The sequence below is a fragment of the Macaca nemestrina genome, chromosome 1, assembly GCF_043159975.1.
Source record: "Macaca nemestrina isolate mMacNem1 chromosome 1, mMacNem.hap1, whole genome shotgun sequence".
Classification (NCBI taxonomy): Eukaryota; Metazoa; Chordata; class Mammalia; order Primates; family Cercopithecidae; genus Macaca; species Macaca nemestrina.
The window spans coordinates 194,632,207-194,657,145 of NC_092125.1; the positions used below are offsets into that span (position 1 = coordinate 194,632,207).

At 42.7% G+C, this 24,939-nt stretch overlaps 1 protein-coding gene across 8 annotated transcripts in view; it reads right to left on the minus strand.

Annotated features, from left to right (window-relative positions):
* LOC105494777 (microtubule actin crosslinking factor 1) overlaps nt 1–24,939 on the minus strand; it is a 390,378-nt gene that overhangs the window by 267,970 nt on the left and 97,469 nt on the right. The window contains exon 1 of one of the 8 annotated variants that reach the window (XM_071095721.1): nt 15,756–16,211. The exons of 2 other annotated variants lie outside the window; for them this stretch is intronic. In XM_071095721.1, the coding sequence (XP_070951822.1) occupies nt 15,756–15,864 (109 nt within the window). In that variant the 5' untranslated portion in view covers nt 15,865–16,211. Of the gene's footprint in view, nt 1–4,861; nt 5,001–5,148; nt 5,348–15,755; nt 16,212–24,939 lie in introns of those variants that run through there. 5 more of the 8 variants (XM_071095723.1, XM_071095748.1, XM_071095752.1 and 2 more) reach the window with 5 other exon arrangements.

Consider the following 24,939-nt stretch of genomic DNA (forward strand, 5'->3'; position numbering starts at 1 on the left):
CATGCAATGTAGAGGTAGAAACAATAGCCTTTAGCTATTTTAAATAGCCTTTAGATGGTGGTGGGTAAAGAATGGCAGAGTTCAAGACAATTCTCATGCTTCCAGCCAGAGCAACTGGGAGAAGAGTAGAACTTCAAGATAATGAAAACAGAAAGAGATTAACGATTTGGTGAGGGTACACTGGGTAAAGCAGAAGACAAAGAGTGAGGTGTTAGGAGGATCTTCTCACGGACAGTTGGAATCTTTGGTCTAGAGTTCAGAAGAGCAGTCAGAACTGAAGATAAGGAATTGGAGTTAACAACTGATAGTTGTGACAAATAGAGAGCAGATAGCTTATTTGGACAAATCTTCCTAATCACAACTTAGCCCACATCACCTCTCTCTCTATTCAAAATACTTTACGGATTTGATCCCTTTCGTTTTAGAATTCAAAGCCCTCTACAACCCTATAAAATTCAATTGCAGTTTTTATTCACTATGTTTTAGGTGGTTAGAGGAGACAAAGACCTGGTCTCTGTCCTGAAGAAATTTACAATCTATCTACTCTTTCACTCTCCCCTGCATGACTCAACTGCAACCATTCGGATCTTCTTGTCTCCAAACATATCTTTCACATCTGTCCTACTCTACCAGGAGCAACCTTTCCCCCAACTGGAATACCTACCCTCTTCTCTTGGGGCTTATCTAACTTAGAGCCTCCTTTCAAAGTCCAGCTGAAGTCTTGCTTCTGTTAATACTTTTCCGGACATGTCAGCCACCTTTGGATAACTATGGCACTTAAAAGTTTCTTCAATTTACTTAGCACTAAGCATATAAAACCTATCATTAGAGAGCTCTGTATCTAAGTCCATTTCTGTATCTGAATTGAGCTCTTTCAAGTCAAGATCCATGCTTTAAACTTCATTAAAGGCCAGCCAGGAGCAGTGGCTCACACCTGTAATCCCAGAACTTTGGGAGGCCGAGGTAGGTGAATCACTTGAGGTCAGGAGTTCAAGACCAGCCTGACCAATATGGGGAACCTCGACTCTACCCCCAAAAAAGACAAAAATTAGCCAGGTGTGGTGGTGCACGCATGTAATCCCAGCTACTCGGGAGGCTGACGCAAGAGAATAGCTTGAACTCAGAAGGCAGAGGCTGCCATGAGCTGAGACTGCACCATTGCACTCCAGCCTGGGTGGCAGAGTGAGACTCTGACTTTAAAAAAAAAAAAAAAAAAAAAAATTCATTAAAGGCCAGATGCAGTGGCTCACACCTGTAATCCCAGCATTTTGGGAGGCTGAGGCTGGCAGATCACTTGAGGTCAGGAATTCAAGACCAGCTTGGCCAATATGGTGAAATCCCATCTCTACTAAAAATACAAAAATTAGCCGGGCATAGTGGTGCGCTCCTGTAATCCCAGCTATTCAGGAGGCTGAGGTAGGAAAATCGCTTGAACCTGGGAGGTGGAGATTGCGAGCTGAGATTGTGCCACTGCTCTCCAGCCTGGGCAATAGTGTAAGACTCTATCTCAAAAAAAAATTTTTTTTTCATTAAATATCCAACATTTAGGACAATGATAGGTACTGAAAAATATTCATTTAACAAATATATAATGAGAGTCCTCTAGGTGTCAAGGTTATAGCTACAGGACACATTAAGATGGTATTTTCAGGTCAGGCACTGTGGCTCACGCCTGTAATCCCAGCACTTTGGGAGGCTGAGGCAGGAGAAACACTTGAACCTGGGAGGCGGAGGTTGCAGTGAGCCGAGATCACCCCATTGCACTCCAGCCTGGGCGACAGAGTAAAGCAGGACTCCGTCTAAAAAAAAAAAAAAAAAAAAAAAATTTACCTTATTTCTTAGGAAAACCTAATCTTTATTATAACGGTAGTTCTTTGGACTATTGAGAATCAGAGAATAAAGGGCAGAAGGGAGATAAAGAAATCCAGGAGTAAGCATGGTAGCAAAAAAAGAGAGCCACAGTGAGACGGAAAGACATATAAGAACACAAGAGGAAGAAAAGCTCAATAGTTCTTAGAAAATTCATGGGAATATCACAGTCAGAAAAACTAAGTATTTCATAAATACAAAGAGAGAGTTTTAAGAGTCCTCAAAAATCATCTTAAAGATGAAGAAACCAAGGCCCAGAGAGATTAAATAATTTAGACAAGGTCACACAGGGGCAGAACTAGGTCTATAACTTGGATTTCCTGCTGTCTAGTCTATGGTTCATATCTTTACATGGCATTCATTTCCCTTCTTTGAGCCTGAGTTTCACCTATAAAATTAGGAGTTTGTCCTTTGTTGTTTTTAAAAATTTATTTATATTTCCAACTCTGCAAATAAAATGAGGAGTTAGGCCAATAGTTCCTAAATATCAGTCTGTAAACCAACCATCTCAAAATCATGTGGGAAGCTTTTTTTTTTTCTTTTTTCTTTTCTTTCTTTTTTTTTTTTTTTTTGAGACAGAGTCTTGCTCTGTTGCCCAGGTTGGAGTGCACTGGTGTGATCTCGGCTGACTGCAACCTCCACCTCCCAGGTTCACGCCATTCTCCTGCCTCAGCCTCCCAAGTAGCTGGGACTACAGTCGCCCGCCACCATGCCCAGATAATTTTTTGTATTTTTAGTACAGACGGGGTTTCACCGTGTTAGCTAGGATGGTCTCGATCTCCTGACCTCATGATCCGCCCGCCTTGGCCTCCCAAAGTGCTGGGATTACAGGTGTGAGCCACTGTGCCCGGCCTCTTTTTTTTTTTTTGGAGACAGGGTCTTGCTCTATCACTTAGGCTGGAGTGGATCTTGGCTCACTGAAACCTCTGCCTCCCAGGCTCAAGCGATCTTCCCACCTCAGCCGCCCCCCAACCCTACCCCCCGTAGCTTGGACTATAGGCACACGCCACCACACCCTGCTAACTTGTATTTTTTGGTAGAGATGGGGTTTCACCATGTTGCTCAGGCTGGTCTTGAACTCTTGACCTCAACTGATCCGCCTGCCTTAGCGTCCCAAAGTGCTGGGATTATAGGCATGAGCCACCACACCCAGCTGATTTAGAGTCTGTTTTAATCCCTTTTTTAAGCAATGAGGTTTGAATAGTAATTTTATTTATTTTTATTTTTTACAGATGGATCACTTGAGGTCAGGAGCTCAAGACCAGCCTAGGCAACATGGCGAAACCCCATCTCTACCAAAAATACAAAAATTAGCCAGGCATGGTGGTGCATGCCTGTAATTCCAGCTACTTGGAAGGTTGAGGCAGGAGAATCATTGGAGCCCCTGAGGTGGAGGTTGCAGTGAGCCAAGATCATGCCGCTGCACTCCAGCCTGAGCAAGAGTAAGACTCCACCTCTAAAATAAAATAAAACAAAACAGACCCTAAATCATGGAGTGATTGTGAGGAGTATATGATATGAAAGCACTTAGCCTGGTTTCTTACACATAAGTTAATAAATGCTAGCTGGTAGTTACAGCAGTAATATAAAGTGAAAAGTATATAACATGAAGATCTACTGCTAATCTTCATCCATTCTCCCTATACAAGTGATTTTATTTTATAGTGATATGAAAAAAAGAAAAATAAAAAATGAGGAAACCAAGCTAGAGAAAGGTTAAGCAATGTTCCCAGTTGGTTTTGATGTTAAGTGGTGGAGTAGGAACCCCATGTAGACAGTTGATGCCAAGCCCATTTTCTTAGCTATTAGGCTACAATGCCTTTAGGGGATTATGTGGGATTGTGGGAGACGGGGCTATATTATATTTTTGCCCTGAAACTTTCAGTAAAGGTTTTGGACTTTCCTATACTTCTCTGTTGGTTACAGGAAAGGCCCTTTTGCTGTATGTTTATCTCCAAGCACTTTTAGATACAGGCAATTCTTTCTTGTAGGTCCCAGGGAAGACATCTCAATGATACAGGAAAGATAAAAAAGTAGACCACTAAAACTGCCCCTCCTGTGCCCCAAGCATTATTGCTGTATCAGCTTTTTTTCCTCAAAAAGCACCTACTTGGAAGCACTAGCCTAGGAGTCAGGACACTGATCAGAACCCTAGTTCTGTTGCTCTCCTTCTCTGAGATTTTTCTAAGGTCTTCTCTTTATCAAACAACGAATTACTTCAATTTTAATGAAAATCTGCCTGTTTGGGTCACAATTTTGCTCCTTGTTAGAGCCTCAAAGTATAAAATCAAAAGACAGCAGATTACCAAACCAGGAGTTCCCAAACTTAGATTTCATAGACCAATACATGTTCCACAATAAATCAGAAAGCCTAACAGCTGTCAACTTTTCATTTTGCTAAGTAGGAATATCTTAAAAACACACTACCACATAATAACAATTCTCTCATAAAATAAAGGATATTTTAACATTAAAAAGTAGGAAAGACAATTTCAGAATAAAAAACAATTCTTTTAAGTTTAGCTTTATGAAAGACATACTATATTTTCTTTATCTTTTTTTTTTTTTATTTTACAGAGAATTGATGTCTCTCAGTCTAGCGCCAGTGTGTATACCCTACAATTTTGAAACCATGGAAACCTACGGCCAAAAAGGTTAAGTCATTTGTTCAAGGCCACAGGACATTACTTAAACAATCATTATTTAATGATGCCTTATCAAGAGAGATCTAAGTCACAGCTAACATGACTCTTCCCCTAGCCTCTCTTATTTAGGTCCTTGTCCCCAGATCATCTTTGAGTCTTTTTCTCTCTCTGTCACAGCTGGCGGAGTAAAGTGTAAAAGAACTAGCGCTAAACCCCAAAGAGGAAACAGAGGCCATGACTCCTCCCTCCTACCACCCATCCCCCCCCAGTCTGCTCAGAGGTGGACTCCGTAACCAACCAACTTCTGCTAAAAATACACTCTGGACTTTCAGCACTATGCAACATACCTTAAGAGTGGTTTCCTGATACAGGCAGAAGCATAAGTATGAATTCAGTCTCTATAAAAAAATCCTACACCCAAAGCTTGGGCTCTTAACTGCCAGTTACTGCAAGCTTAAGAAGTTCCCCGGGGAAGTAGGGCACCCCAATCTATTCCACTGCACATTTTAACAAGCCCAAAGGTTGTAACACCACAAGGCTTCAAAGTCCATGCATTCCTATGAGTCAATGAGAGCAAGGGCTATTTGGGATCCTCAGGCCCAGACAAGGAAAAAAAAAAACTTCACATACTAACCCATACAGCACATGCGACAAACCAGGTGGGCGTTGAACTCGTGCTCATCTTGATAACTCGGCCACATGGTGCCCCTGTGCCTGCTGACCCCACCTAAAAGGAGGGGGTACCAAAGGACCTCCAGCTAGTGGCCTGTGCACCCTTCACAGCTCCTGAAAAAGGGCTGCGAGGTGTAGAGAGGAGACAGCAGAACAGAGAAGTGGCTCCACCCACCACTTCCTACTGACCTCCTTCTTCCCTTGAGGTCAGAGAGGAAGCTCCTCCTTAGGGCACTTCCAAAAACTGGGTCCATGTCTCAGGCATATAGCACGCTGTTCAAAAGTATCACCGGCTCAGTGTTTCCAGACCAATTAGAGCACACAGAGGGAGAGCTCCATATGCAAAAGTCCAGTCAAGGTATGAAGTAAGTAAGCCCGAGTAGGTAGAAACTGGTCTTTGAGTTACCCTCCATTTGCAGAGCAGAAGCTTGTAATCTGGGGAATCGTAGTTGCAGGAGAGCTAGTGAGCTAAGTGGTTTGCTGCCAAGTCAGGAACAGTGCATCCATTGCCCAACAACTTGCTCCTCAGGTGTGCCTCTTCTCAGGCAGAAGTACACATAAAGTGTTAACCAACTGAGAAGGTCTCATGATGGGAGAGACTATAATGGAGCAAGCTCATACACTCACTGTCCACTGCAAACAGATCCCTAGATTCCAAAGAGAGTTTCCCTTCCCCGCACTTACAGCTGCCCAAAGGGAAGAGTCACAGTCACTCCCCAATGATTCCATGTACTTTACAGAGTAGCCCCACCTCAGCCAGCCTCGCCTCAGCCAGCCTCCCAGGTAGATTATCACAGCAGATTTTATCAGCTTCAAAAATACCGTTTGCTTGTTGCTCCATTCTTTCCCCTCAAAGCCAGGAATGGCATTCCAAAGTCCCCTTCTTCTTCCCAGAGCCTCCTACTCTGTCTTTACAGTCAGTGCACTTAACTCAGCTGTGCCAGAAATCCTTTTATCCATCAGTAGAAGGCTGCCTGCTTGTTTGTCCAACTTGTTTTCCGAGTCTTGGCTAATTGTACCAGACACTGGAATGCTGAAGAAACACAATGAAGGGCTTTTTCATTCAGCTGGCCTGGCCCTTCTATTGGTTCTTCCCAGTTCTGACCCAACCAGGGGACAGAGAAGTCCAGCCTCTGTGGGTGTCAGGACAGACACTGCAGCCCTGGCCCCACAACACTCAAAAAGGCCCCGTTGCAGATAAGGGCCTAATCACTGGCCCTCTGCTCTAGCTCCCTAAATAGAACGACTTCTTCAGGCTAATGCTGCTTTCAATCCTGTCCTGAAGGCAGGCAGGGAGGAGGGGCAGCACGTAGGAAAGCAAGTTTTCAGAGATTAGCCCAAAAGACTACAAATGAAAACAAGTAAATGCAAGCTTGCCTAGCAGGCCATTCAGTTTAAACAAGCCCTATGACCTGCCTCAGTTGCTTGACAACTTCACTCCCAAGTGGGTATCCCTCCCACCTACAAACTGCTAATAATCCTGGTTACTGCTTACTAATAACGGTTCTCACAGCTGACTTTATCCCGCCTAGACTAAGCTCTCAGTCACCCCGATAACCTGTGACAATTGTACTCAGTTTGTCCCTCTTATAAGACTCTTTTTAGCCTTGGAGAGGAAGGGTCCTCCTAGAATTTGCCTTATACTGGGAAAAGGAATGCATAAGAAATAGGGAAGAGAGAAAAAAAGGAATGAACATTTCCTGACTCATATTTAGTAACCTCTTCTTTTATCAGATTTAAATTCCCTGAGTGAGACTGAATGCAGTGGCTCACGTCTGTAATCCTAGCACTTTAGGAGGCCGAGGCAGGTAAATTGCCTGAGCTCAGGAGTTCGAGACCACCCTGGGGCCAACATGGTAAAACCCCGTCTCTAACTAAAATACAAAAAAAATTAGCTGGGCTTGGTGCCACATGCCTGTAATCCCAGCTATTTGGGAGGCTGAGGTGAGAGAACTGCTTGAACCCGGGAGGTGGAGGTTGCAGTGAGCCGAGATTGCACCACTGCACTCCAGCCTGGACCACAGAGTGAAACTCTCTCAAAAATAAAAAATAAAAAAATAAATTCTCTGAGTGTAGGGACTCTTTTGTCTTCATAACCCAATCTCTATCACATTTAGAAGGCACTGAATACTCTAAGCTAAAATTAACTGAACATTTACTGTAACTGTTAGTTCACAGTTAATGCACTAAAAATTTTAAATATCATTTCATTTAACCCCAACAACAATTCTCCAAGAAAGGTATTATCATTTCCATTTTAGAGATAAAAATGCTAGGACTTTAAAAGGTTAAATAACTTGACCAAGATTACACATCCGTCTGTCCAGTTCCAAAGTTGTGCTTCCTGTTATACTCTGCTGTCTCTGAGAAGGACCTAAAGCAGAATAAGCACTAAGGTACAGGAGTTGTATATGTAAGAAGGTGAAATATTCTTGGGAAGGGTAAGAAATAAAAACATTTAACTCGGCCAGGCACAGTGGCTCACACCTGTAATGCTGGCACTTTGGGAGGCCAAGGTGGGCAGATCGCTTGAGGTCAGGAGCTGCAGACACCCTGGCCAACATGGCGAAACTCCACCTCTACTAAAAAATACAAAAATTAGGCGGGCATGGTGGCACATGCCTGTAATTCCAGCTACCTGGGAGGCTGAGGCACGAGAATCACTTGAACTCCAGAGGCAGAGATTGCTGTGAGCCGAGATTGCACCACTGCACTCCAGCCAAGGTGACAGAATAAGACTATATCTCAAAAAAAATAAAATAAAAAAATACTTAACTCTAGTTGACTAGAGATTTAGGACATCCAAAATGAGCACATGTGGCAACTTCTAGAAATACTGAATTCACATTATCTAAAAATTAAAATAATAATTACTGGGTGAAGCTGGAGGACAGTGAACCAAAATCTGCCATCTCCTCAATTCCCTGGCACTCAAGCAAAACCTATTTCCCCTAACGGCACTGCAGATTGAGAAAAGTAGGGTCGAGTCGTGGGGACAAGATCAGTCTACCTACAGGAGACAGGCCCTTCCCTTCAAGTTTCCAAGAGGTCCTGAGTCTCAAAAAGGGGGCAAGTTCTGTTGCAATGGAGGAGAGGACTTTGAATAGGTCAGTCAGCTCTTAATTATCCAGAGGAGATGGGCCAGTAGAGTCCTCCAAGCCATTCCCCTTCTTTTTTCCCCAACCTTTTGTCATTTCCTGTTAAAGGTAGGAAAAAGTGAATCTGGCTGCTACCTGCAGATCTTAAAAAGGGTGAGTGGAGGGAAGAGGTTCAGGCCAGTATTTCCACATGTGGTCAGAAGTTACCTGAGAATTGACAGCTACTGGCTTTCTCACAGAAACAAAGAAAACTGAAGGTATATACTTAATCTCTTTCCTAAAATGCCCAAATCACCCACTATTAAGGATATAAAAGACACAAACATCTTTCTTTCTAACGTGTAAGACAGTGATCATAATATATCACCTACTTTTTATATACCCCTGTATTGGCTTCTGTCACATTTCTTTTTCTTTTTTTCTTTTTTTTTTTGAGACAGAGTCTTGCTCTGTTGCCCACGCTAGAGTGCAGTGGCACAATCTCGGCTCACTGCAACCTCTGCCTCCCGGGTTCAAGCGATTCTCCTGCCTCAGCTTCCCAAGTAGCTGGGATTACAGGTGCCCAGGACAGCGCCTGGCTAGTTTTTGTATTTTTAGTAGAGACAGGGTTTCACCATCTTGGCCAGGCTGGTTTTGAACTCCTGACCTCATGATCCGCCCGCCTCAGCCTCCCAAAATGTTGGGATTACAGGCGTGAGCCACCACACCTGGCATGTCACAGTTCTTAATTACTAACTATAAAGACAGGCCGGGCGCTGGTGGCTCACGCCTGTAATCCCAGCACTTTGGGAGGACGACATGGAGGATTGCTTGAGTCCAGGAGTTCGAGACCAGCGTGGGCAACATGGAGAAAGCCTGTCTCTATATATGAAAATTTTTTTTAATTTAAAAAATTTAAAAATAAGGACAATTACTGTTTCATTCCAATAGCTCACAGGAAAGTACTATGTCTTCAATGATATCTTATGTGAAAAAATTCTAATAATGATGGCAAATAATCACATATTCTTTACCACATGCAGAATGTGTTCTAAGAACTAAGTCAAGGCCGGGCGTTATGGCTCATGCATGCAGTCCCAGAACTCCGAAAGGCCAAGATGGACGGACCTCTTGAGGTCAGGAGTTCTGGACGGATCACTTGAGGTCAGGAATTCAAGTCCAGCCTGGCCAACATGGTAAAACCCCACCTCTACTAAAAATACAAAAATTAACTGGGCGTGGTGGCAGACACCTGAAATCCCAGCTACCTGGGAGGCTGAGGCAGGAGAATCGCTTGAACCCAGAAGGCAGAGGTTGCAGTGGGCTGAGATCATGCCACTGCACTCCAGCCTGGGTGACAAAGCAACACTCTATCTCACAAAAAAAAGAAAAAAGGAAAAAAAAAAAAAAAAAAGAACAACAACAAGAAGAAAATAAGTAAAAACAACCAAGCAGCATAATCAAACCCATTTTGCAGATGAGGAAACAGAGGCCCAGATAGACTAATGTCACTCAGCCAGTAGTGGCAGAACTAGGATAAAAACACAGGCAATCTGACTCCAGACTCTCAACCTGCTCTCAACCACAATTCCATATGACTTCCAAGAACAAGCCAGATGATCGAACTGAATCAGAATCACAGAAAGTTAGAGATCTTAGTCTTTTTTCTTCTCAAACAGCCTAGAAATTTGAAGACCAGAGGAAGTGACCAGTCCAGCATTACATAGTAGTAAGCAGAAGAGCAAGGGCTTAGAGCCTAGATCTTCTGATTCCAAGTTAAGTGGTCTTTCTACTACACTGTACAAATCTTTAAGAAAACAAAAAATGCAGGCCGGGCGCGGTGGCTCACACGTGTAATCCCAGCACTTTGGGAGACCGAGGCAGGCGGACTACGAGGTCAGGAGATCGAGACCATCCTGGCTAATATGGTGAAATCCCATCTCTACTAAAAATACAAAAAAATTAGCCAGGCGTGGTGGCGGGCGCCTATAGTCCCAGCTACTTGGGAGGCTGAGGCAGGAGAATGGTGTGAACCCGGGAGGCGGAGCTTGCAGTAATGCCGGTATCACTGCACTCCAGCCTGGGCGACAGAGCAAGACTCCGTCTCAAAAAAAAAAAAAAAAAGAAAAAGAAAAAGAAAATGCAAAGGAAAGGAAAAGAGCCAGGCATGGTAGGGTGCCTACAGTCCCAGCTACTTGGGAGGCTAAGGTGGGAGGAGGCTTGAGCCCAGGAATTCAAGTCCAGGCTGGGCAACATAGCAAAACCTTGTTTCTTTAAAAGAAAAAAAAAAAGGAAAAGAAAGGGAAAGACTAAGACTATACCTTGATTAAACATTCTAATGCTTTAGTTATTTGAGCAAAGATATGTTAGATATATGACCATTTATTCAAATATTTGAGTCCCTATTATGTGCTTAACTAATTTGTAGATAACATAAATGAAGAACACACAGCTATTGCCATACATGGAAGAATTAAAGCTCAAAGAAATCTAAAAAGTTTAGAAGTCTGCAACAAATCTCACAGGACAAAATTTAACTAGGATACCTGTAGGTCTTTTTTTTTTCTCCTGAGATGGAGTCACTCTGTTGCCCAGGCTGGAATGCAGTGGTGCAATCTTGGCTCACTGCAACCTCTGCCTCCCGGGTTCAAGTGATTCTCCTACCTCAGCTTCCCGACTAGCTGGGATTACAGGCGCACACCACCACACCCAGCTAATTTTTTTATTTTTTGATAGAGATGGGGTTTCACCATGTTGGCCAAGCTGGTCTCAAATTCCTTAACCTCAAGTGGTCCCCATGCCTTCACCTCCCAAAGTGCTAGGATTACAGGCGTGAGCCACCAAGCCTGGCTCTAGGATACCTATAAGTCTTATGCTGAAGTTCAAGACAACCAAAGGCATAGCAGCGATTGCAAGGGAGACAATTCATGTACAAGGTTTGGCCATTTTATAATTGATCTTAGGTTTAATATAACCCAATAGTATGATAAAGGGAACTGCTTTAAATTTAAAAAGCCAAGATGGGGAGGTGATGGAATGCAATCTTAGATTGTACTTCATATAGTTTGGATCCAGGATTATGGCTATTCTTCCTAGTGGGATGTTGGAAATGGAGAAAACTTTAAGAGATCATATTATCCAACTCCTTCATTTTACAGGTAAAGAAAACAAGACCCTAGAGAGGAAAAAAAACATAAAGCTCTTTTCCTGCTTATACTATCACAATGTGAGATTTAATAAACTAAAACACAGGGCAACTCTATATCATCTAACTAACCTATACCAAGCATCCATTTTAGATCACACATTAAACTAAACCAAACCCTCTTAATAAACAAATGAACATGGCGTGGTTCCTGCTACAGTTTACAGCTAGTGCCATCTTTACTTTTTTATTTATTCAAGCTAATATTTACTGACTTTTTTTTTTAGATGGAGTTTCACTCTTGTTGCCCAGGCTGGAGTGGAATGGTGAGATCTCAGCTCACCACAACCTCCACCTCCCCAGTAGCTGGGATTACAGGCATGCGCCACCACACCCTGCTGATTTTGTATTTTTTAGTAGAGACAGGGTTTCTCCATGTTGGTCAGGCTGGTCTCGAACTCCCGACCTCAGGTGATCCACCACCTCAGCCTCCCAAAGTGCTGGGATTACAGGTGTGAGCCACTGCACACGGCCATATTTACTGACATCTATTTTGCCTCAGACACTGGAAATACTGAGATGAGTAAGAGTGCCTGTTTTCACCTGTAATCCCAGGCGAATTGCTTGAACTCGGATGGCAGAATTTGCAGTGAACCAACATCATGCCACTGCACTCCAGCCTGGGCAACAAAGCGAGACTCAGTTTCAAAAAGAAAAGAAAGAAAAAAAAAGAAAAAAAAGAAGAGTCCCTGTTTTACTTAGTAAGGAGAGAAGGGGAAGCTAAGCAAGATGACAATACAGGTTTGAATAAGTAGTATTAACAGAGTGCTACTGGAGCACAGAATAGGAACTCGTATTTCAGTCAAGGAAGGCTTTCCAGAGGTAGTAACTACTTACCCTAAAGGACAAGCATCCATAGCAGAGCTGTGAGTTTTTAAATGACGCTGGAGTCCTGGATCCTTATAAGGCCAAGATAGGAAATAAAACCCGTGAAACAGGAAGGGAGTAGATTTAATAAAAAACAAAACAAAAACTTTCTTTTTTTTTTTTTTTTTTTTTTGAGACGGAGTCTCACTCTGTTGCCCAGGCTGGAGTGCGGTGGCGCAATCTCGGCTTACTGCAAGCTCCGCCTCCTGTGTTCATGCCATTCTCCTGCCTCAGCCTCCCGAGTAGCTGGGACTACAGGTGCCTGCCACCGTGCCCGGCTAATTTTTTGTATATTTAATAGAGATGGGGTTTCACCGAGTTGGCCAGGATGGTCTTGATCTCCTGACCTTGTGATCCACCCACCTTGGCCTCCCAAAGTGCTGGGATTACAGGCGTGAGCCACCACGCCCAGCTATATTTCTTTTTTTTTGTTTGTTTTGAGATGGACTCTCATTCTGTTGCCCAGGCTGGAGTGCAGTGGTGTGATCACAGCTCACTGCAACCTCCACCTCCTGAGTTCAAGCAACTCCTGCCTCAGCCTCTCGAGTAGCTGGGATTACAGGCACCTGCCATCACACCAGCTAATTTTTGTATTTTTAGTAGAGATGGAGTTTCACCATGTTGACCAGGCTGGTCTTGACCTCCTGACCTCAGGTGATCCACCCGCCTCGGCCTCCCAAAGTGCTGGAATTACAGGTATGAGCCACTGCACCCAGCCAGCATCTGGTTTATTTCTATGTTGTGTTTTATTGCAGAGAATCAATTTTTAGATGAGACTGGGCATGTTCAGGGTGGTATGGTCAAAGACGAGAATCAATTTTTTAGAAGTGATTCACACAAATAAATAGAAACAAATAACAGCTTCACAGTTTGCCTAATAATCTCAGGACATTATTCAAATAAATTGAGACGAGAGCCTGAAAGAACAGCACAAATATTTGTTTCAAAGCCAGTTACCTTCAGTATTTAAAACTATGAACATTCTTTGGCCAGGTGCAGTGGCTCACACCTGTAATCCCAGCACTTTGGGAGGCCAAGGTGGGGGATCACCTGAGGTCAGGAGTTCGAGATGAGCCTGACCAACATGGAGAAACTCCGTCTCTACTAAAAATACAAAATTAGCCGGCTGTGGTGGCACATGCCTGTATTCCCAGCTACTTGGGAGGCTGAGGCAGGAGAATCACTTGAACCCGGGAGGCGGAGCTTGCGATGAGCCAGTATTGCGCACCACTGCACTCCAGTCTGGGCAACAAGAGCAAAACTCCGTCTCCAAAAAAGAAAGAAAGAAAAAAACAAAACAAAACTATGAACATTCTTCATAATATGTAAACACAAATAGAAAAGTGAGACAAAAGAACAGAAACTTCTGGTACACACACTAAACCAGTACTACAATATTACTACCTAGAGATGAGTTACCCACTTCACTATTATGTTCAGTTAACACCTGAGCTCATACAACTGAGCTTTGCCTGAATCATTATTATTACTATTATTAGGCACAGGACCTATGTTCTATAATTTGCTCTGCAATAGTGTACGTAATTCCAATTTAAAAAAAAAAAAGGCTAGATCAGAAGAAACAATCTTCGTGTTTTTAATCAAGGGTACATTTACTAATAGTACAAATATATACACAGAGATGGTGGAGAAACTTTATTCTGTGATGTCCAACTGGCAAGTAATTAGAGTGTACATATTATTTTTAAAAACATATTTTTAAATAAATGAAATGCATCTTAAAATTGCAATTATAATAAAATGGGTACAGAATCTCCTAAGAAACTCCACGAAAGATTTGGAATCCATAGTCTCCAATTGAAAAAAGACATCTCTCATTTTACAGATAAAGCGAACAAAGCACATTTCCAATATATCTATTTGGTATTAGAATCAAAGTTGTTTCATAGAAATAAAAACCTTTTACAATGTATCTTTTTATTTCAATTACTTTATGGCTGTTTGTGAAATTAATATTTCTAAACATAAAAAAGAACTCACTTAAAATGCAGAGTGATAGCTCTTAAGTTCCATAAAAGTCCTATACTGAAGATAAACTTTAAAAATATTAACAACTAATTATTAGTTATTTAATGTTTAGAAATGACATTACCATAATGCACAAGGAAAGAAAAGCAGCAGCCTCCACCTAAATGATATTATATTTATTTTCTCATTACATGTGAAATAGTAAATAGGACCAAACAACTTAAGCCTGCCTATCTCTTTCTTTCTAAGTTCAAATACAGGAAAGCCACTTTGAGGTGGCTTTTTTAAAAACACCACCACACAATCAAACATACTTCTAAAATGTCTGTCTTTGTTTTTGCTGATATAGACGCACACTAGGATCTGAATATTTAGTCAAAAGCTTTTCTGGGACTTACTGGAAAGGACACTGGGGAATGACTGAATCTAATTCTAATTCTGTCAGGCGTTTGTGAACTTTTAATAGAAAGCTAAATAATAAGCCATCAAACCTCCACCTTGACTTGTAAGATACACTATAAAAAGTGTCTACATACCTTAGTTTGAAGGTAGTGAGCCCATCACAATGAGAGTACTGAAGGCAATGAGACCCAAGGGTATACTCCAGTAAAAGTTAGACCATATGAATCCTCAACTATGGAGACTCAGAATTAGCCAAACTCAGGGCTGATCCCTGCTCTGAGTGTTTAGAAGTCAACAGAATATAACTAATAGCAATATGGGAAGAATGAGGGCTCTGGTGCCATTACAAAAAAAAAAAAAAACCAACCAATTTTTAATTATCAAAGCCTGATTCCCTAGGAAAGAGAGGGATTATTAACTTCCTTGCATTGAACAAGATAATTCGCATACACACAGCCAAACTGTGTAGGAATAGTATCAATGATATCAAAGAGAACACAGACACCCAGTGTTCCAGGATGCCCCTTGGCAAGGACTGACCCCTTCCGCTGACTGACCCTTCCTCCTCTGCCTTTTCTCACCCCAAAACACACCAAGTTAACAGAAACTTCTCCAACCCAAATACATACCTGGAGGAGGGTACAGAGTTACTGTATGTTTTCAGTTAAAAACAAGGGTCCAATAAACCACTCCGAGATTGAGAAAGTAAAGAAAGAGCTCAGTTCTCCGACGAAAGACTAAGTCAGCATAGTAGCCACTTCCCTTCAGTTTCGGGCCCAGTCATCACCTCATCTAACTAGCACTCTCCAGACAGACTCACTGTAAAGAGCACCCCCTCTATCCCAAAGTGGCCCCAGGGCAGACCAGCTTCTTCATTATACTCACACACACACACTTAAGTCTGACAGCACCCCAGCTGAAAGATGTACTGGCCCTTTAAGGAAAGCAACTGGGAAGACCTCTGTCATTCACCCCACCCTCAAAAGTCCCACAGTAGATTTAAAGAATAACTGGATACCAGTTAGTTACCTGCTCTACCTCTGGTATGCCTCTTCCAGTATAGAACACCAGCAACTCCAAGAACGTGAGTCAAAATAAAGATGGTTGGTGGTAAATAAGATGAATCTAAGAAGGGCATTTCCAGGCCCGTCCTTTCTCCTCCCTTGAGTTAGCCACAAGCTCAGCGCAGGCCTCTGGATGCCTTTCTCCTGAGGTTACTGCTGTCCTGTACTATCAGCACAGAGGCAGAGGCCGGAGCTTAGTGTTGTCAGAAACTTCCTGGCAGCTTCTCCTCCATCTCGCCTCTGACTGTTTTTCAGCAGGCACTAGTAGACTGGGACTAAAACTGTACAGTGTAGCTCAGACAAAGCCCAGGAAACAACTGGCCAGTGGGGGAGGGGAAAGGGAAGAAGGAACAAGGAGAGTGAAAAGGAGCGCCTAAGTCAGTGTCAAGCTGACTCAAACCGCTATCTTTGGCATCCTCTGCTCAGCTTAAATAAACAAACCTCAGACCCTTCTACAAGAAGGGAGGGTGTCAGAGGACGTCACACTTAACTTTCCATTCCCAACCCGCCTGGAAGGCCAGACTTCAGGATGTAGCCAGAAGAAAAAAGTCACAGAAGCACTAGGGAACCTCTTGCGGGGAGGAAGCAAAGTACAAGAGGATGTATGAGCACTACAAGTATCCTGGAGTTGTCAGACGGCAACCCCTCCATACACCCACAACCCGGGAGGAGAAGCAAGGGGCCTGAACATCAGTCCGGGGAGGATACACACAGGGCAAGCTCCCATGAAGCAGACCTGACACCTAGATGTGATGAAGATCAGCAAGGAGAGCAAACTGCTCATTTAGGCAGTACTTTTCAAGGGTTAAAAAAATCCATCTGGCTGGGTGTGGTGGTTCACGCCTGTAATCCCAGCACTTCGGAAGGCACGATCTTGGTTCACTGCAACCTCTGCCTCCCAGGTTGAAGCAATTCTCCTGCCTCAGCCTCCTGAGTAGCTGGGATTACAGGCGCATGCCACCACACCCAGCTAATTTTTGTATTTTTAGTAGAGATGGGGTTTCACCATGTTGGCCAGCCTGGTCTCAAACTCCTGACCTCAAGCAATCATCTCGCCTCAGAGGCCTCCAAAGGTGCTGGGATTACAGGCGTGTGCCACTGTGCCCTGCCTTAGACCAGAGGTCCCAGCAATCTCACTCCTAGGTATCTATCCAAGAGAAACAGAAACGTATATCCGCACAAAGACCTGTATATGAATGTTTACAGCAGCATTATTCATAATATAAAAAACTAGAAACAACCTAAATGTCCATCAACTGGTAAACGTATAAACAAATTGTACATCCATATAACGGACTACATATTCTGCAATAAAATAGAACAAAACTACTGATACATACAACAACACAGACGATTCTCAAAACTATTATGCTACATGGAAAAAGCCAAACACAAAAGGCTACATGCCATGTGATTCCATTTATATAACTTTCTAGAAAAGCAAAACTATGCAACTAGAAATTGAAGAGGCTGAGAGTGAGGGAAGGAAATTGACTAAAAGGATCACAAAAGAACTATAGGGGATGATGGAAATGTTCCTTATGTTGATTGTGGGGGTGGTTCCATGACTGTATACATTTGTCCAAACTGACTAAATCAGGCCAGATGCAGTGGCTCATGCTTGTAATCCCTGCATTTCAGGAGGCTGAGGCAGGAAGATCACTTGAGCCCAGGAGTTCAGGAGCAGACTGGGTAACACAGTGGGACCCCATTTCTACAAAAAATTTTTAAAATTTAGCCAGATGTGGTGGCATGTGTGTATAGTCCCAGCTACTGGGGAGGCTGAGGTGGGAAGATGGCTTGAGCCCAGGAATCAAGGGTGCAGCAAGCCATGATCATGGCACTGCACTCCAGCCTTTTTATTTGAGACAAAGTGAGACCCTGTTTATTTATTTATAGAGTACCTATTACACTATGATATAAAGATGCTATAGTCTCACAAGCTTTAAAAAATGAAAATTGCTTTATATATGTCAAGTTTATTTTTTTCCAATAGTAGCGAAGGGTTTTATTTTTTTTCTATGTGAAATCTTTATTTATTTATTTTCCTTTTGCTTTTTCTTAGAGCTTGTTGAGGCACAAGGAAAGAGTTTTAGATGTGAATAATCTACTACCCAGAAAAATAATAAAGGGCCTTTGATGGGAGCACTAATACAATGGGAACTTTTAACTCTGGCAATAAGATCATCTACAATTTTGTGCTAACCCACATTTCACTCATCAAATATTTACTTCATACTATGTGCCAGGTCATGTTCCAGGTACCAGAAACAATAGTAGTAAACAAAACAAAGACCTTGCTCTGATAGAACTTACATACTAGTAGGAGAAGATAGAAAAGAAATATAAACAGGTAAATACATAGCTTGTCACATAAATGCTATGGAGAATACTAAAGGAGACGAAGAGGAGATGGAGAGTCAATGTCAATAGGGGAAAGTTTACTTTTTTTTTTTTTTGAGACAGAGTCTTGCTCTGTTGCCCAGGCTGGAGTGCAGTGGTGTGATCTCGGCTCACTGCAACATCCACCTCCTGGGTTCAAGTGATTCTCCTCCCTCAGTCTCCCGAGCAGCTGTGACTACAGGCACGTACCACCACACCTAGCTAATTTTTGTATTTTCAGTAGAGACGGGGTTTCACCGTATTGGGCAGGCTGGTCTCGAACTCCTGACCTCGTGATCCAACTGCCTTGGCCTCCCAAAGTGCTGGCATTACATGCATGAGCCACTGTGCCCGGTCAAGTTTACGCTTTTATATATATATATATATGATGATCAGAGAAGGCTCTTCTAATAAGGTGACATCTGAGCAGATAAATATGAGCAAACAAGTCACATGGCTATCTGGAGAATGGATAAGCCAAAGAAGAACAAGTGCAAAGTCCCTGAGGCAGAAGTATGTTTGTTATGTTCAGGGAACACCAAAGAACCTAGAATGGCTGGACCTGAAAGATGAAAGGAAAGAGTATCAGGAGAGGAGGCCAGAGACGAGTTCAGATCACCTATGGTTGCACAGATCATTGTAAAACCTTTGGCTTTTATTCTAGGTGAAACGGGAAGCCATTGGAGGGCTTTGTGTGAGATAGTAACATGATTTAACTTAGGTTTTAAAAGGATTGCTCAGCCGGGCACAGTCAATCACGCCTGTAATCCCAGCACTTTGGGAGGCCGAGGCGGGTGGATCGTGAGGTCAAGAGATTGAGACCATTCTGACTAACACAGTGAAACCATGTCTCTACTAAAAATACAAAAAATAAGCATGGTGGCACGCGCCTGTAGTCCCAGCTACTCAGGAGGCTGGGGCAGGAGAATCACTTGAATCCGGGAGGTGGAGGTTGGAGTGAGCCAAGATCGCGCCACTCCAGCCTGGGCGACAGAGCAAGATTCCATCTCAAAAAACAACAACAACAACAACAACAACAAAAAGGATCGCTCTTGTTCCTATGTTGAGATCATACTACTGTGAGATAAGAGTGAGTACAAGGAAACCAGCTATAATGCCAGTATAATAATTCAAGTGAAAATTGGTGGCTACAAAATGATGGGTGGAGCCAGAATGCAGCAACAGAGTTGGTAAAATGTGTTCAAATTCTGTAATAATTACAAAGAAGGAATCATCTGGATTTGCTTATACATTGGTTGTGGAATGAGCAGGGAAAGAATAAAAAATAACTCCAAAGTGTTGGCCTGAGAAATTGAAAGGTTGAAAGGACAGACTGCTATTTCCTGAGATGGGGAAGATTGGTACCAGAGATGCAGAGGGTTGTGGTTCATTGGTGGCTGTGGTTGTTTGTTTTTTGGGGAACAGGGTAGAAATGTCCTTTTGAATATATTAGGTTTGAAATGCCTAAAGACCCGGGTTTCGCCATGTTGCCCAGGCTGGTCTCAAACTCCTGGCCTCATGTGATCCTCCTTCCTTGGTCTCCTAAAGTGCTGGGATTACAGGCTTGAGCCACCATGCCCACCCCTCAAGTGGAACTTTGAATAGACAATTGAATATATGAATCTAGAGTTCAGGGAGAGACCCAGCCTGGATTTTTCCCCCCTCTGAGATGGAGTCTAGCTCTGTCACCCAGACTACAGTGCAGTGGCACTATCTTGGCTCACTGCAACCTCCACCTACCGGGTTCAAGTGATTCTCCTGCCTCAGCCTCCCAAGTAGCTGGGATTACAGGTGCCCACCATCATGCCCGGCTAATTTTTGTATTTTTAGTAGAGACACGGTTTTGCCATGTTGGGCAGGCTGGTCTCAAACCCCTGATCTCAGGCGATCCACCCGCCTCGGCCTCCCAAAGTGCTGGGATTACAGGTGTGAGCCACCGTGCCTGGCCCAGGCTGGAATTTTAGAGCCAGGAGACTAGATGGCATCATTCAGGGCGTAAACATAGAGAAAAGATCAAGTTCAAGGACTAAGTCCTGGAAACCTTTCAACATTAGCTAGGGAAGAGGAAGAACAACAAAAAGGGGCTAAAAAAGAGGATTCAGTGTATTAGAGGGAGAACCAAAAGAGTAAACTGTCCCAGAAGAGAGGTGAAAGTGTTCTAAAAAGTAAAAATTAACCATGTAAGAGCTATTAATATGTCAAGTTGAGGATTGAGAATTGACCACTGAATTTAGCAATGTGGAGGTGGTCACTGGTGACTCTAACAAGGGCAGTTTTGATGGCATGGTAGAGAAAAAGCCTGACTGGAGCAATTCAAGAACTAATGAATGGGAGGAGAAGAATCAGGGACAGGGAAAAATAACTCTTTCAAGGAACTTAGCTGTAAAGGGGAGCAGTGAGAGTAATGTAGGGTCAATAGAGAATTCTTCTTGACATGTGAAATGTAATAGTGTTTGCTGAAGGGAATAAGAACTAGAAAGGAAAAATTGATGATGTAGTCCAGTGGAGACTAAGCTGGAGCTCCATCTCTTCTGAAACAGAGCACTTCATTCATTCCATTAAAAGATGCAGATCATTGTGCCAGATACTATGGACACCAAGATGACTATAACACATCCCTTGCTGTGGAGAAGTGAAGAAGCTCCTGGGCTGTGATGGTCAAAGAAGGTGGACTTGCTAGGAAGGGAAACTAAAATTTATTAAGCATCTACTATAAAGCATCTTTACATCTGTTATTTCATTTGATCCCTGCAATATCCCTGGGAACTATTTATTATTACTCCATTTTATAAATCAAGCACGTGAGGCTCCAGAAATTCAAGTTATTTTGCCAAGGTCATCCAAGAAAGAAGATGAGCTGACATCTGAGCTCTTTCTCTCTTTCTCTTTCTTTTTTTTCTGTAGAGACAGAATCTTACTGTTACAGCCCAGGTTGGTCTCAAACTCATGGAATCAAGCAATCCTCCTGCCTTGGCCTCCCAAAGTGTTGGGATTACAGGCGTGAGCCACTGTGCCTGGCCCATGGCTGAACTTTTATATGCCTGATTCCAAATCAATATATTTTATCCCTTTCCTAAAAAATTCTGTCAAAATAGGCCAGGCGCGGTGGCTCACGCCTGTAATCCCAGCACTTTGGGAGGCCAAGGCGGGTGGATCACAAGGTCAGGAGATCGAGACCATCCTGGCTAACATGGTGAAACCCCGTCTCCACTAAAAATACAAAACATCAGCCAGGCATGGTGGCGAGCACCTATAGTACAGCTACTCGGGAGGCTGAGACAGGAGAATGGCGTGAACCCAGGAGGCGGAGCTTGCAGTGAGCCGAGATAATGCCACTGCACTCCAGCCTGGGCGACAGGGCGAGACTCCATCTCAAAAAAAAAAAAAAAATCTGTCAAAATAAGTACACTAACTTTAGGTTAAGCAACTTGAGGTGTTTATACTTCCTCTTTACAAGACTTATTTATACAATAGTTCCACCTGGCTTTAAGAAAAGAATCTCAACAACAGAATATATTAATTGCTAGTGCTGTTTCTTCCTTTTTATTTTTATTTTTGTCTTAAGACAGAGTCTCGCTCTGTCACCTAGGCTGGCGACAGTGATGCTCCGATCTTTGCAACCTCTACCTCCCTGGTTCAAGCAATTCTCCTGCCTCAGCCTCCCCAATAGCTGTGACTACAGGTGTGTGCCACCATGCCACACCCAGCTAATTTTTGTATTTTTAGTAGAGTCAGAGTTTCGCCATGTTGGTCAGGCTGGTCTCCAACTCCTGACTTCAAGTGATCCACCCGCCTCAGCCTCCCAAAGTGCTGGGATTACAGGCATGAGCCACCGCACCCAGCCTGCTAGTGCTATTTCTATCACCATTTCTTGAGACAGGGTCTTACTCTGTAGTCCAAGCTGGAATGCAGTGGCACAATCATAGCTTGCTGCAGCCTCAAACTACCGGGCTCAAGTGATCCTCCCACCTCTGCCTCCCGAGTAGCTGGGACTACAGGCACGTGCCACCACGTCTGGCTAATTTTTGTGTTTTTTGCAGAGATGGGGTTTTGCCATGTTTCCCAGGCTGGTCTCGAACTCCTGGGCTCAAGTGATCTGCCTGCCTCGGCCTACCAAAGTGAAGGGATTATAGACGTGAGCCACTTCACTTGGCATCTGTCCACCATTTCTCAACCATGTTTTTCGAAACAGGGTCTCGCGCTGTCGCCCAGGCCAGAATGCAGTGGTGTGATCATAGCTCACTACAGCCTTGAACTCCTAGGCTCAAGTGATCCTCCTGGTTTAGCCTCCCGAGGAGCTGGGACTATAAACATGCACCACCATGCTGGCCATAATTTTTTAATTTTTTTTGAAGATGGGGTCTCACTATGTAGACCAGGCTAGTCTCAAACTCCTGGCCTTAAGAGCGACCCTCCCGCCTCTGCCTCCCAAAGTGCTGGGATTACAGGCATAAGCCACCACAACCATCTTTTCAGTCTTACAAATACCTTCACCATATTTTCATTTCCCAAAGTGAAAGCCATTTCTCTGCCCTATTTGCTACCTGAAGCCATTATAAAGCTGTTATAAGAGCTTCTGGCACCAGTAATTAGAAAATCATATACCATGTTTGTGCCATTCAAAAACACCTAGGAAATTTGGGGGAAAAAATCCAAAGCACTCAAATACCAAGATATGTTCTGAACCTACCTTTATTATTAGAGAAGACAATGAAAGATAACCAAAGTAATTTATTCTCATAAGATCATCAAAACATGGCATGTTATACCTTGATATGACAGGTAAAAAGTTTGCCTATTTGCAGCTTGTGTGTGTGTGTGTGTGTGTGTGTGTGTATAATATGTATGATGGAAGGAGGACAGAAGCAGAGGAGAACTGCTTTCATGAAAATAAAATAATTTTTCACGTAGTGAAACTAAGATAGATCTGTGTGCTGTCATTTATAGGAAGTGGTTAGAGGCTGGCAGGAGGGCGTGACTAGTTTTCTTTTTAAGAGGTCATTTATTATACAAAGAACAGTCCTTTTAAAGTCACATTTAGCACCCCCCAGGATATCCCTTACAAACAGCCAACGGGCAAGGCCCCAAACCATGAAAGAAGCCTTGTAGAAGACAGACTAAGAACTTCATTAAGATTTTAGATCTGCCCCTCTTCGGGATTACCCACAGGAATTTGGGATGGTCTCCCCTAACTGTTACCCACAAGAAATCTCAACACAATGCAACATCCCAGAATTACTTTAATGTTTGCAAGCAAAAACAGCCCGTGCAAAGGTATGCTAGACGTTTTATTCAAATGTCATTGAGATTTACTTGGTCTCAAAATAATTGATATCCACAAGCATCATAACTTTAGCAGATTCAGACTAAAAATTTAAGTTACACCATAAATAAAAAAACAAAATCTAGAAAAATAATGCTTACAAAGAGAGAAGGCTTTTTAAAAATACAACAAATATACCTAAGATTATAAATTTCGTAGAGGGAATAGCACATAACTGATAGGACTGAAAACCTTGGGTTTCTGGAAATGGCATGATGCAGACATCAAAGCCTGGCCCTGAAACTCTTGTCATCTGTCCCCTCCCATGAGTACACTAGGCATCTAACTGAAGACAGGCAGAGGATGTGGGCTTCAGATAACTTAATTAGGAGACATCCATGACTCTGCCTCTAAGGTTTGGCCATGTGGTATTGAGACAACTTGCAAAGGCCCAAAATGTCTACAAAGAACATTCTACATACACAAGTGTCACTGAATACAACAAAGTAAGGAAAATCTCCACATTTACTGCTTTGTAAACCTAGATGCCATGAGTATTATAGTAGCATGGGAATTATAAGCCTAGTCTGCCTGGTTTAAATCCAGACTACTATGTATACATCATATTTAGCATCTTTGGGCAAGTTACTTAACTTCATGGAATGTCAATTTCCTCATCTGTAAAATGATGATAATGATAGCACCTGTCTCAGAGTTGCAAGGATGAATGAGTTAATGTGTTTCAGGTGCTCAATATGTGCTCAATAATTACTGGTTATAATTGTCATTATTTGGAGGAGCAGCAAACAAACTACATCTGACCACAAAGACTATGAATACTGCTCAGACTGTACAAAACCTTGGCAACTGATAACTTACCTCACCTAAATTACCTAATCTGTCTAATCTCAGTCTCCAGTTTATCAACCCTGTCCTCATTCACCATAATGACTGGCACATTTTAAATGCTTAATAAATGTTTATTTATAACTTCACTTGTAAAACTTTCACATGTAAAACTTTACATTTCTCCCTATCAGCAAATTAAATCCAAAACTCTCTGGCTTCACAATATTTCCCTCATTATCCTGGCATATTTTTCCTTACCATCTCCGGATATTAAAATCCTGTTTCTATAGACCAGCTTAAATCCAGTACTTCCAGAGAATTATCTCCAGTCCCTCCCTCCATCCCAGTGAGAAGTAAACTTCTCCCTCCTTTGAGCTTTTATTATACTTTTTCTGTTTCTCTCAAGTTTAGCACTTTGTGCTTTTTAATACAGCTGAGCACATACTGTTAATCCCTCACTAGACTGTTTTTGAAGTTAGATAAATGTCTGCTCTCCTTTATAAAATCTTAGTCACTAAATAACTGTTTGTGGAATGAGCAAATAAACTAATAAATGAACAAGAGGATCTGAGAACTGCTTAAGAGCAAGAAGTGGGCGGCATACCAGAAAGGGCAAAACTGGGCCCAATAAATTATGAATACTCCCAAAATATAA